The sequence below is a fragment of the Neofelis nebulosa genome, chromosome 2 (assembly GCF_028018385.1).
Source record: "Neofelis nebulosa isolate mNeoNeb1 chromosome 2, mNeoNeb1.pri, whole genome shotgun sequence".
Taxonomy (NCBI): Eukaryota; Metazoa; Chordata; class Mammalia; order Carnivora; family Felidae; genus Neofelis; species Neofelis nebulosa.
The window spans coordinates 196,258,167-196,271,055 of NC_080783.1; the positions used below are offsets into that span (position 1 = coordinate 196,258,167).

The 12,889-nt window shown below is 49.9% G+C and overlaps 1 protein-coding gene across 2 annotated transcripts in view; it reads right to left on the reverse strand.

The window, feature by feature from the left end:
- Positions 1 to 1,975: 1,975 nt before the first annotated feature.
- C2H1orf94 (chromosome 2 C1orf94 homolog) overlaps positions 1,976 to 12,889 on the reverse strand; it is a 37,758-nt gene continuing 26,844 nt past the window's right edge. The window contains exons 5-7 of one of the 2 annotated variants that reach the window (XM_058718149.1): positions 10,606 to 10,683; positions 6,335 to 6,531; positions 1,976 to 2,416 (exon numbers count right to left, since the gene is read on the reverse strand). In XM_058718149.1, the coding sequence (XP_058574132.1) occupies positions 2,341 to 2,416; positions 6,335 to 6,531; positions 10,606 to 10,683 (351 nt within the window). In that variant the 3' untranslated portion in view covers positions 1,976 to 2,340. The remainder of the gene's footprint in view (positions 2,417 to 6,334; positions 6,532 to 10,605; positions 10,684 to 12,889) is intronic. The other variant, XM_058718150.1, reaches the window with a different exon arrangement.

Consider the following 12,889-nt stretch of genomic DNA (forward strand, 5'->3'; position numbering starts at 1 on the left):
TTAAATCTGGACTCTCAATTCCACAATCCTTATGCATGGCGTCCAAGTTTCCCCAGAGAAAATGCCTCCTGTCTGCTATACAACTGTCCATGGCCCCTCGCTTTGTGTGGTCAGGATAGAACCTACCTTCTGCATCACATCCTCACTTTCAACCCTCCCCAGCCCACCTTTCACGGTGTCCAGTACCGGACTCCTACTGAGACCTTCAGGGCTCTGCAGAAGAAAATCGTTTGCTTCTTGTTGATCGGTGTCTTTCAGTGGGCATCTCAAGATGATCTTCCCCTGTTCCACTGAGGTATTTACTATTCCTCTATCCCATTTCTGCTTCCATATATAGTGGATGGGATTTCTGGCTTCTCTTAGTTTCACTGAGAATGGAGTTCATATGGGTTTTCTTGTTCTTGCTATTTGGGGGGCAATTTCAAGACGGACAGAAACATCTTCACTCCACCATTGTAAAATCACATGTCTGCATTAAGTAGACATAAATCTATATTAAGTCTACATTCTCTTTTAATCCCCACAACTATTCACATAGCCATTCATAGAGCTGAGGTTTAGAGAAGTTAAATTCTCCGCCCAAGGTCAATGTCAGAAAGTGGCTTAGAACCCAGGTCTCGCCAAAGGCAAATCAATGCTTTTTCTCTTACTGTCTTCTATCTCCAAACACCCTGAGATAAAGAGAGGGTGGTAAATGATGGTCCAACTTGTGGTTAATACCTGGAGATACAATGCCAAGAAGCCCTTCAGAAAAGGGGTCCTGAGTTTGTCAGAACTCCTTGGCAACTAGTGTCTTTCAGAGTCCATGGCAAATCTAGACTGTTAGCCAAAGGAAAAAATATATATACTAAAAATAGTGTCCAGCCTTGGGGAAAGGGGCTAATGAACTCAGAAGGAATCCTAGACTCAGGCCACAGAAAAGGGAGAGGGCCTAAGTCCTAAGAGAACTTAGAAGATAAATTGATTTCCAGGTTCCCAACAGGAAAGGCCAGTGAGGCTAATGGTGTCACCCTGTAAGGTCAAGAGTCATGCTCTTGTAAGCACAGGGCTAAGGCTGCCCCAAGACATCGGTGACTTCCAGACCCTGACCTGTCATCGCTGTCAGGATTGGGCTCAGCCAGGGTGGGGTTGATCTTTCAGGTAACTAATAAGATTGGTAATAGAGTAACTTATAACTGATACTGTTGGCCTATCTCATACGTGCATAGCTCATTTTTTCTTGACCTAAGAGTAGGTCCCTAAATTAACTCTCTTTAATGTCATCTTGTTAGAGTTTTCTAAAGGATGATCCAGGGGTTTCATTTCACAGACCATCCCTGATCAGGGATGGCCCCCTGAACCACCATGGGGAAAATGATGGTGTGGCTTTTGTCAGGCTGAGGGGAACCGCTGCTTAGCGATGCCACCTGCCATGGGTGTGGGGGAGTTTAGTATGTGTGCTATTGCCAGTTGAGACCATCATCTCTTCCCAGAACTGTGTCTTCCACATGTGTGGTCAGGATGCTCTCAACACCCTTATTCAAGTCACTGATAAAAGCTGATCGAGATAGATCAAAGGGCAGTGCCATCAGGTTCAGTTTTGTCATTGGCCTGGGGCTTGGCATTGATAGACAATCTCTGGATATAGTCCGTCACATTTAGGATTATTCTTGGAATTGATTTCCAGATCAAATTTCCCCATCTTGTATCCAAGAGAGACTTTTTCTGTAAAACAGCCACCTGAGCAGGGTGTCCTTCTTTTATGTCCACTCCTGAGATACATCAGTTGGGATGTTGAGAAGTGAGTGGGTCACCGAAGAGAAGAGTAAGCCCTTCAGTTTATGATCCCTGGGCTCCTGTATTTAGACAGCAGCCCTTTGAGGACTCCGGCCTGTGGTTTCTTGTCATGTTCTGGGTAAACGCTGTGTCTCGTGCGTGGGAGAAATGAGCAGTGGAGAGGACACAGAACATCACAAAAATAAATAGGCACACTCCATTTCAAGCAGCTCTCACTTTTATCATAAAATACAAACGTTCTAAAATTAAGTGTCTTATTTCTATTTTACCAACAACAACAAAAACAAAAATCACTCATGTCAGCTAAATACAGGTGCATAGATGGTTGAGCAGGTGAGTGTGAATATGAGGGAGGTGCATGTGTGGCGGGTGGTGTGTGTGAGGGGGGCTATGTGTGTGAGAGAGCTGGTCAACAGATGAGTCTGGTCTTGCTGTTTTCTATGACCTGGTTGGAGCCTTGGCTTCTCCAACTTCATGCCACGCTGCTATTACAGAATCCAGAATTCCAGAGCCCTTAGCCCTGATCCAAGGGCTAAGGTAGGAGGGGGGAGAAGAGAAGACCATCTAAAAATTTATGCCATTCCCACTGGAGGAAAAATAGGGGCTATTCATCAGGGGCCCACCAGCCGTCGAGCCAAACCTGGAAGAGAGAGAATACAGTGTCATGATGAAACTCCTGATGTTAGCAGAGATATTAGAAAAAGTAATACATTAATTTTGTGGCTGTCAAGGACTGGGTAGATCATGACAGGCTTGAAGGCTAAACGCGTTAGCATAAAAAAAAAAAAGCTTTGGCTCTGGGAAAATGAAATATTAAAATGATCCAATTGGAGGGCGATAAAGAGCTTCTTCTGCCCCTTCCTTAAGGCAAGGAGCCCCTGGCAGCCTGTAAGGGACTGCCTCTCTGGGGCCAGTGCTCCCCCAATCTCCAGGACCACACAGCAGGGAGCCTCTCCGGATCTGAGCACCCTACCTGTGGGCCTAAAGCCATTCTACCTGCCTTAGAGGACCCAGGTGTGTCCTTCAGGAATGCCACCACACCATGGAACTCAGGGTCACGTCCCAGTGGGAGACCACGGAGTCTAGACCATCCCAGGGCTCCCTGACCCCTTATCAACACCAAACGAAATCAGGCTTTCCATTTCAACACCAGAGCGAGGAATAAGCGCTGAGACGTCACTGAGTGCCTGGGACTTCGCTTAGGCCAGCAGGGAAGGAAAAGCCGAGAGCGTTTGAGCCTCACCTTCCAAGCGCAGAAATATGCACACTTCCGCTTTTTCTCCCCGGCACCACACTCCCGTTCATACTTCAAAAGAGAGTTCAGAAGCCATCTCCTCCGTGACCCCTTCCCTGACCTCTCCAGATGGAATCATTTACTCACACTTCTGGGATCCTATAGCAATTTTTTCACCCATCTGCTAGGATACTTGGAATGAATGGGAACGGAGATCAGTACAAACCGCAGCGGAACAAATGGCTAGATTTAGTCTAATCCAGGGATTCTCGGTCCCTTTTCAGCTGGGCAGATGCATATTACAGAAGACGTTCACGTTCACCACACCCTCCCATGAATTAATGAAACGAGAAGAGGGAGGGGGTGGGGGAGGGAAGAAGGAATGGGAACAAGCCACCGCATTAATTTGTAATGCCTCAGCTGGTATCCAGATCTCTCGCTCACAGTGTCATGGGCAAGCAAGGCTTTGGGTTAGTTAGATTCCCCTTTCATTAAATAAATTCCAGGAGAGCAGGGACCTTATCTGGACTATTTGCCACTTTATGCCCAGGGCCCAGCCCACGACCTGGCACAAGGGAGATGCCTCATAAACAATTATGCTGGCTCTAACCCCCCTCACCCCACCCTTTTTTCTTCCAAAAATCACATTGGAAAAGAAATGATGGAAAGTGATATTATAGGGATACACTGGATTCCACTCTGATTTACAAAAAAGACCATACATAGCCCGTACTTCAGCATTTCATAATTACTGGTAACAAATTACTCAGGACACACCTCATATCGGATTGCCACGCCCCATGAATCTAGGCCATTCAGGTTGGGAACTTTCAGTGGGTTCAACTGTCAAGGGCATGGTTTGGACAGGACGTTCATTAGAGAGCCAGGAGGAGAGGTAATCCCCATGGACTAGAGTGATCCAGGAGTGATTCCTGGAGGAAGAGGAGGAGCTTAAACTGCCTTGCACATGGCCAATTGTCCTGGTTTGCCTGCAACAGTCTCTACACTGGCATTTCCAGTGTGATTATTCTTTGTGCTCCTTTTAACTCTCAAACTTATTGTTGTTTGGAAGATAAACCATGTGGTTATCCTACCCCGATGAATGCATGCAAACTGATGTGGCAAAGGGAGGGGACCGCTCAGGTCCTCCTTCCCTGACAGCCACCTGCTCCTTCCTCTCCCTCTCCATATGGTTTAGTCTCTTGGTTCGTTTCTTTGCTCCTGACCCTACTTGTCTCCCGGACTACCCGGACTACACTCTCCCCCAGGGCCCCTGCATGCTTCCTGCCCAGCGCCGCCTCTCCTAGACCTGTTCCGCCCAGATGACTGGGAACCCCAGACACCACGGCCCTGCCTGGCACTCCCTGCATCCTAGCCCACGTGCTCACATTGCTCTGTGATCCCTCCCTCTCCCCTCCAGGAAACACCTTCTCCCTGGCCTCCTATACTCCACCCTCACCTATTCCTTCGCCCACCTCACTAACGCTCCCTCCTAGAGCCTCTGCTGCGTCCTCCACAACTCCCCAACCTCCCTACCTGTAGGAGACCCAGTGCTCAGCCCTTGGGCCTCATCTCCTCTCGATGCACACATACTCCCTGGGCGATCTCATCCCACCCCGTGCCTTTAAATATCATCTATATGCTAATGACTCCTGAATTTATATTGCCAACCCCAGCCTCTCCCTTGAGCCCCAGACTCACACATCCACCTGCCTGTCAACAGCCCCACTCATATGTGTAACGGGCCTCTCAAATTTTGCATATCCAAAACCAAACTGCATCGACAGACCCGTCTTTAAGAGTCATTTTGATCTTAGTATTTTGGCATTTCTACTTGTTCAATTCAAAAACTGAAGAATCATGCTTGGCTTCTCTCTTTCCCTCCTTCCGCATCCTGCATCATCAAATCCTGTCAATTCAACCAAGAAAATAAATACTCCAGATCTTTTCACTTATCTCCTTCCCACGGTCTCTGCCCTAGTCCACACCGCCAGCACCTCTTACTCCGACAGCTGTCAGGGCTCCTATCCTGCTCCCCTGCACCAGCTCTTGGCCCGTGGTCCAGGCTTCATACATTGGCCAACGTCCTCTTCTTTAGACGGAGAATTAGAATAGGTCCTCCAAAGGTTAAAAGCGTTAATGGCTTCCTACTGCTCTTAAAACTCCTCACCATGCCCACCAGGCCCTGTCTAGTTTGGCCCTGCATCCTCTCCGATTCCAATCCCACCCACTCCCTCTCCTACGCGCTATGCTCCAGGAACACTTCCTACCTCAGGGCCACTGCGCTTTGTATTTCTGCCCAGAGAGCTCATCACCTATATATAATCCCTCATTTCATTTAGATCTCTGCTCAGGAGACATCCCTTCATTCTCTCTCTCCTAACCTCTGGCCCCTGACACGTGAGCTGCTTGTTTATTTCGGAATTGTCTATTTCTTCCACTGGAATGAGAGAAGGAAAACCTTTGCCTTGTTCCCTCCAGGAATCACTGCCTAGGACAGTGCCAGGCACACACGAGGTCCTCAATAAACACCTTTTGAATGACCAAATCGCCCCTCTCGGGAGACCAGGGCCTGCCCCCACCTTGCCTCACTTTTCCCATCTCCCTTTCCTGAGCATGAATGTTAGTTGAAGATTTGGTGGGTGGGAATGAGCGGCTGCGTGCTGTCATCTTAAAACAACAAACATAACTTTATGGCTGACCAGCAGGTAAAATGTGTGTGGAATTTTCGGCTAAAATGTTGAGTTTGTGTTGGCTGCTTGCGGTTAAATCTTTCTCATCTGCCGTTTGGGGCACTTCGGAGGAGAAGCGTGAGGAGCCCTGATAAGCAATGGAAGCCCCTTCAGCAGGCCTGTTACAAAGTCAACAGGATGTTGGAGAGATTAGCCTGGGAAGGAGCTCAGGGTGCAGGAAGTGGGGGGAGAAAGCTGTAAGAAGATCGCCTGGCCGTGTCCTGTTGTAAACCAAGCAAACAGGTAAAGGCGGGCATGTTATGCTTCACAACCTGCCACCTGCTATAGACAGTGCATCGTCTTCCACTACAGCTTTGCAGCTACATTTCTGCAGCCAGACTGTGGGGCCCAGTCCCCCGACGGGCCTAGAGAAGGGGCCCGGCAGGCCCCAGACAGGCCTCACCTCCACACCGGACCGGTCCGCGACCCACATAGCCTCCTGACAGGCACAGGGCCCCTCCCTCCCCCTCCCTCCCCCTCCCTCCCCTCAACCATGGAACGTACCACACCAGCGAGGCCCGGAGCACTCGCCTCCCCTCCCCGGCAGCTTTCTGGGTACCAGGTGGACTCCCAGTGCGAGATGAGGACTCACCCGTACGCCTGGGGGACAAGGTACTGCGGCCCATCTCCTGCCATGGGGGAAGGGTCTCGGGGATTGGCGGAGAGCTTTGGAGGTGTCCTCTGAGGGTACGGATAGCTGGGCTGCACAAAGGGGATGTAGCCCAGCAGGGGGGTGTAGGAAGAGCGGAAAATCTGCTGTCCCATCTGCTGTGGATTGTACGGTGTCACCTGCAGGTCAGAGATGAGAGAGGGGCTGGGTCCCGCAGAGCCCACTGCTTCCAAACCTCACGGTTCCCAGCTCTAACCCCAACCCTAATCCCAGGCGCCACCCCCCCTCCCCCCAGCCTCTTGCCCCTCACTCATTGTGGGTATACAGAAGGCAATGTGTTGAAATGGCAAAGGCACAGGGCTCAGCTGCTGTGTCTGACTGGCAAGGTACTTAATTTATCTGAGCCTCAGTTTCCTCGTCTGTAGAATGGGCAAACACTCCCCTCCCCCAACGGACTCCCCTGAGTCCGCTGATATAAGTAAAGAGACTGGCACGTAATAAATAGTACATAAATTTTATTCCCATTCTCTGCCCCACCTCCCTACCTGTACCTCTGTCAATAACCATCCCCAAAGCCCTTGTCTCTTACTTTTACTGTCAAAAAAAGCTGTTGAGATTTATATGTCCTTGGCCTCTACCTCAGGATCTCAACAGATTCCCAATGCAAGACAGCCCTGCCCCGTGGAAATGCCCGTGACAGGTGATGGAGATGTCCCGTGTCTGCACTGCCCAGTATGGTAGCCGCCGGCCCCATGTGGCTATTGACTGACTACTTGAAATGTGACTGCTGTGAATGAGGAACTGAATTTTAAACTTTACTTAATTTTAATTGACTTAAGTTTAAATAGCCACATGTGGCTAGCGGTTACAGTACTGCACAGTGTGAGTCTGGGAGAAAGGGCACAAAAAGGCAGTGGGATTCAGCTCACACTCTGGAGAAAATTAGGAACTCTGTGGGGTTTCAGACACTACCTGGATCCGACTCCCACCAACGGACACGCCAGGGACCCTATCTGTCTTATCTACTGATATCTTCTCAGCCTTAAGACAGTGCCTGGCACACAGTAACAGCTCAATAAACATATAGTAAATGAATGAGTGCAAGAGAGAAAGAGAGAGGAAGTGGAGGGAGGAAAAAAGAGGCCACTAAGTGTCTGCTTGAATACCTAAAGTGATGGGGAGCTCATTACATGTTAAGCACTATGTTCTACTACTGACAGCTCCAAACGTCAGAAAACTCTCTCTTGGACAGCCATCCTCCTGTGTGCCGAAGGGAAAATTGGGGAAACTTCTGGGCTTCCTCTTTGAAAGCAAGAGTCTGGGGTCCAAGCTGCTCAGGGATTCAGCACACAGACAGCCCTCTCTCCAACACTGCACATCCTTATCTAATTAAAAAAAAAAACAAAAAAACTCACAAAGGCTAGGGTTTATTGAGTGCTTAGGGCATGCCCAGCCCTTCATACAGATTCTCTCACTCAAACTCCAAACAGCCCTGGGAGGCAGGACCATTACTATTCCCACTGTAGGAATGAAGAAATGGGCTTCAGAGAAGTTAAGACCTTGCGTAGTAAAGTGCTTCAAGGTGTCAGAGTTGTAGTGGGAAGCCCCAAGGCACGCCGCTCTACCGCACCTCCACGCATGCTCCCTCTGGAGGCTGGAGGTATGCTCCTCCGTCCTGGCCCTCCCCATGTCTCCCCCAGAGGATACATAGGACTGGGTGATGCTGGACATGGGCACCAAAACCCCAAGATGACAAGCTGAAAGTCAGAAAGGGCCAAGGGCTCAAAGAGAGAACCCAGGAAGACACCTCCCAGGACAGACACCTGCAAGAAAATGGCAGAAAATCCCCCTGGTTTTCTTGGGGGTGGGGGTGGTGGGTGGAGTCCCAGACCTGGGAGGGAACTGACGTGAGAGAGGAGACAGGGGTCCTACAGCTGATACAAGCTTTTTTTTTTTTAATTTTTTTTAATGTTTATTTATTTTTGAGACAGAGAGAGACAGAGCATGAGCAGGGGAGGGTCAGAGAGAGAGGGAGACACAGAATCTGAAGCAGGCTCCAGGCTCTGAGCTGTCAGCACAGAGCCCGACGCGGGGCTTGAACTCATGGACCGCGAGATCATGACCTGAGCCGGAGTCGGACGCTTAACCGACTGAGCCACTCAGGCGCCCCACAAGCTTTCTTTAGAAAGGTACCCTAACTACATGTAACAGCTAAACACCATACAACGGCCACGTATGCTGCCCTGGAACTATCTCCAGGATACACTCTGCTGACAAGACTAATGTTAGAACAGTGTGCCCAGAAAGCAGCATGTGTACAAAGTGTTTGTATAAATAGATACCACTGGAAAGATGCTTGAGGAACAAGCAACAGTGACTCTAACATTTTTAAAAATTTTGTACCATGTTCTTATATTACTTTTTCAGATGCACACACACCCAGAAGGTCGCCTCAGTGCGAACTCTTTGGAGCTAGGTGGGAGCTAGGTGGTTGGTATCACTGTTTGTGGGGTGCGGGTGACTGACTGAGATTCTGTCAGCCGGACTGTCTCCTCTCTGTTCTTCTTCAAGATGCAGATTCCCTACTGCTAGAGAAACAGTTCTGGCCCAGCTAATAAAGTAGGCTGTACCTATGGGCCCTTCTCTACCCTCTGGAACATTCCAACACACTTCAGGTCAGGGGGGCAGTTTGCAGAGAAAGGGTGGGGCTCCCTGGGGGGAGAAAAGAGAGCCAAGGAGTGTAAGTCTGAGTGTGTGTGTGTTGGGGGGTGGGGGGTCTGTCCACCTGTGTGTGAGGGGCTAAGACCAGCCTGGGGATGAAGAGCAGTATTAGCTTCTCTCCTCACACCCCCGTTTCTGCCCCAAGACTCTCAGTCTCTCTGAACACACTTGTGTGTGCAGCCTGGGGGCGTGCATATGACTATATCTTCATGTGTGACTCTGTGTGTTTGCATTTGTCTCTGCTGCTTTATTTTGATACTGTGTTTTTGTGTATCTGTGTCCAAGAGGCAGTAAACCATGGTCATTGGCAGCATGGACTCTGAAGCTGAGCTGCCCAAGGTCAAACTCCCAATTTTGCCGTCGTGTGATTTTTAAGCAGATATCCACTACCCATGGAAGCAGGGGTGCCAGATTTAGCAAACAAACAAAAAAAGATATCCAGTTAAATCTGAATTGCAGATGAACAGCAAATAATTTTTTAATATCGGTGTGGCCCATGCAATATTTGGAGCTAACTTATACTAAAACTCTACCCACCGTCTATCTGAAATTTAAGTTTAACTGGGTGTCTCGTATTTTAACTGACAAACTGACATGGAAGGGTGTGAGTCCCCAGCCCCACTGATGCTGGGCAAACCCATGTGATTTTCCTTGGCCAGTGGAAAGCGGGTAGGCGCACATCGCCACGTGCTGGCTCGACGCCGAGGCGCTCGGAAGCATCACGTGTTTCCGCTCACCCCTCTGGCACTCCGGTCATCCACGTGGCAGGAGCCAAAGCTACCATGTCTTGGTCCCAAAAGAAGGTCACATGAAACAGGCTTGAACCCAACCCCAGCCCAGCTCAACCAACTCAGAGGCCTATGAGTGAAAAATAAGTATTTATTGTTGAAAGCCTCTGAGGTATTGAGGCCATCTGTTGCCACAGGAAAAGCTAACTAGTATGTTAACTTTGTGACCTTGCGCAAGTTATTTAATCTCTCTGTGCCTCAGTGTCCTCATCTTTAATCTATTTCATAGGGCGGTTGTGAAGTTCGTGCAGGTAAAGCCCTTATCTTTTTCTCTCTCTCTCTTTTAAAGTTTATTTATTTTTGAGAGAGAGCTAGCATGCTTGTGTGAGCCACTGGGGGTGGGGGTAGAGAGAGAAGGGCACAGGGGATCCAAAGCGGGCTCCGTGCTGACAGTAGAGCCCGATGTGGGGCTAGAACTCATGAATTGTGAGATCATGACCTGAGCCACAGTCAGATGCCCAACCGACTGAACCACCCAGGCGCCCTGCCCTTAGTTTATGCAGGTTAAGCCTGTAGAGAACGGCTGGCACATAGTGAGGGCTCTGCAGGTGCCAGCTCTTATCACCAAGGGACACTGGTTTGTCTCCACATGCACACTGGCCTCTGTGCCTGTTCTCTGGGGCTAAGGGCGGGCCAGGAAATATATGGCCAGTGCCCAGCTGGATAAAGACGAGGCAGCAGATGTCCTTCTGACTTGAAGGCCTTTGTGGAGCTGGGACAGAGGTGGGCAGGTTGTCTACTCACCTGTCGGGAGTAACAGCCCAGCTGGGGGTGCAGGGCCTGCTGATAGGGCATCCTGGCTGCACGCTGTGGATACAGGCCCTGCAGAGAGAAGGGGGAGGCTCAGCAGTGTGGGGAAAAGGGCTCCCAGCCAGCCAGAGAGCGGTAGCCGCTCAGCCCAAAGACCAGCTCACATGCCTGGATCACCAGCCTGCTCGAGTCTGTCCCACCACACTGCCGGCCAGACCCACCCGCCAGTTAGTCCTGTCCAGCCATCAGGCCAAACAAGCACGACTCACCCCCAAGAAGCCCCTTCTTGGGCAGGATCCATAGCCCTTGGGGTGAGGATTTAAGGTAAGACCTTGAGGAACCTGATTGCCTCTTGAATCCCAGATCTGCCCCTTGGTGGCTGTGTGACTTTGGGAAAATCACTTCACTTCTCTGAGCCTCCTTTCCCTTGTCTACAAAATTATATGTGTTTGAACCTGGAAAGCCTGTGAAAGTAGCTACATTATTTTTTTTTTGCTATTTCACCCTTTGTCCTTTCCCCAAACCCCATTCCTGCCCCAAGACAGGAGGTATCGATGTACATCTGTGTGTATGTGTGTGTCAGTTTGCATCTGTGTTTATTTAAACACATCAACACGTGTGCTTCCATTTGTGTCTGCAGCTGCGTGTTTCGGGTGCATTAGTTTGGGTCCCTGCTGCTGTGTGTCTATGTGCCACATGTACACCTGAGTCTGTACCTTATGATGAGGATTGGCCCGAAGATCAATGAGCTAGTGCATCGAAAGGGCTTAGAACAGTGCCCAGCACATAGAGAGGATTCAGCAAATGTTAGGAATTTTTAGCATTTCTCACTGCTCCCCACCCCTTGGAGAAGGTGTCTGGCAGTTCAGCCAAATGCAAAGTGGAATCTTTATTCCAAACTCTGTCTGGGGTAGCCTCAGGCATCCATGTATACACACACACACACACACACACACACACACACACAGACACCCTGCTTCTGTGGGTGGCGTCAGATCATGGCCCTTCTAATCTCAGACTGCCTCTACCTGCCAATTCAGAGTCATCTCCTCAGATGCTGCTCAAAGCACCCCTCAGGCCAGTATGTCTTTCCCGAAGATTCCAAACCCTGAGATGTTGCCTTCATTCTGGGCTCAGCTTGTGGCAACTATCAAAGTGTTGGTGGCTGACACTGTACCCTTGATGACTTCCTCAGAGCCCATGAGCTCCTCATCAAAGGCTCCAGAATTCCTGACATGGGGCCTTATCTTCCAGGTCCCCAAGTTTACACATCCTCTAAGAACCTCTCCTTGGTCTCTGCTCCCAACCAACTGACACAGACCGTGGTCAGGCCCCTCCCGCCTCCACCAGCCCCTTCACCTGCATCCCAGACCCTGCGGCCAGGGCAACCCCTTCACCACCATGACCACAGCCTAGTCTCTGTGACCCCGGCCGTGGCCTGACCCTGGACAGAGAAGTCGGACAGATGGGGCTGTTCCAGCCGGCAGCCAGCTCCGAGGCCACGTTCTGTGTGTCCGTCTCCCTCCCCATCAGCCTCGGCTCTGTTATACACAGCAGACTCCCCCAGGCCACCATCCCCTCCACATTGGCCTGGGCCGGGCTACCCCTTGGGCCTGTGCAAGACAAACAGCCACCTTCCTGCTCCATCCTGGATGGATTTTCAAGAAGCTGGGCCACATGCATCAGCATGAGCAACACACTATCTGACTTTAAGGATGTTGCTAGTTGTTCAACTTGCAATTCTGGAAAATCAAAAGCAAGGTAAATAAATACTCATTCTTCTTTGCTTGAGGTCATGGCCTCTTTCCACTCTCCCTCCTTAACTGGGAGCAGCATTCCTTTAGACTAAGCAGCCCAGGGCACTCTGGAGTTCCTTGGTGCTGTGGACTTAGTCTTTCATGGCTCTGCATCGCTCCGCATCGCTCCACAGTAGGGTTCTGAGCAAATTGGCTTTGGGACCTCATCTTTATTCCTAACGCCAAGCAGGAAAAGAGACTAGGATAGACCATTCCCTGTGTCTCCTCCAGGTCTTTGGAGTTCCCTGACCCTGTTTCCTAGGAAGACCAGGGCTGAATAATAATAAAAACCAACATCTGTATCACACTTTAGATTTTTCAAAGCTCTTTCTCACCCATGAACTCAACTAACCTTACAAGCAAGTCAAGCGTATGCTGCTGCTGTGGCTGCTGCTTATTATCATGAGCCCATTTCACAAGTGAGGAAACCAGGGCTCAGAGCGTTTAGCTAACTTTAACTTGCCCAAGGCCACACAGCTCGA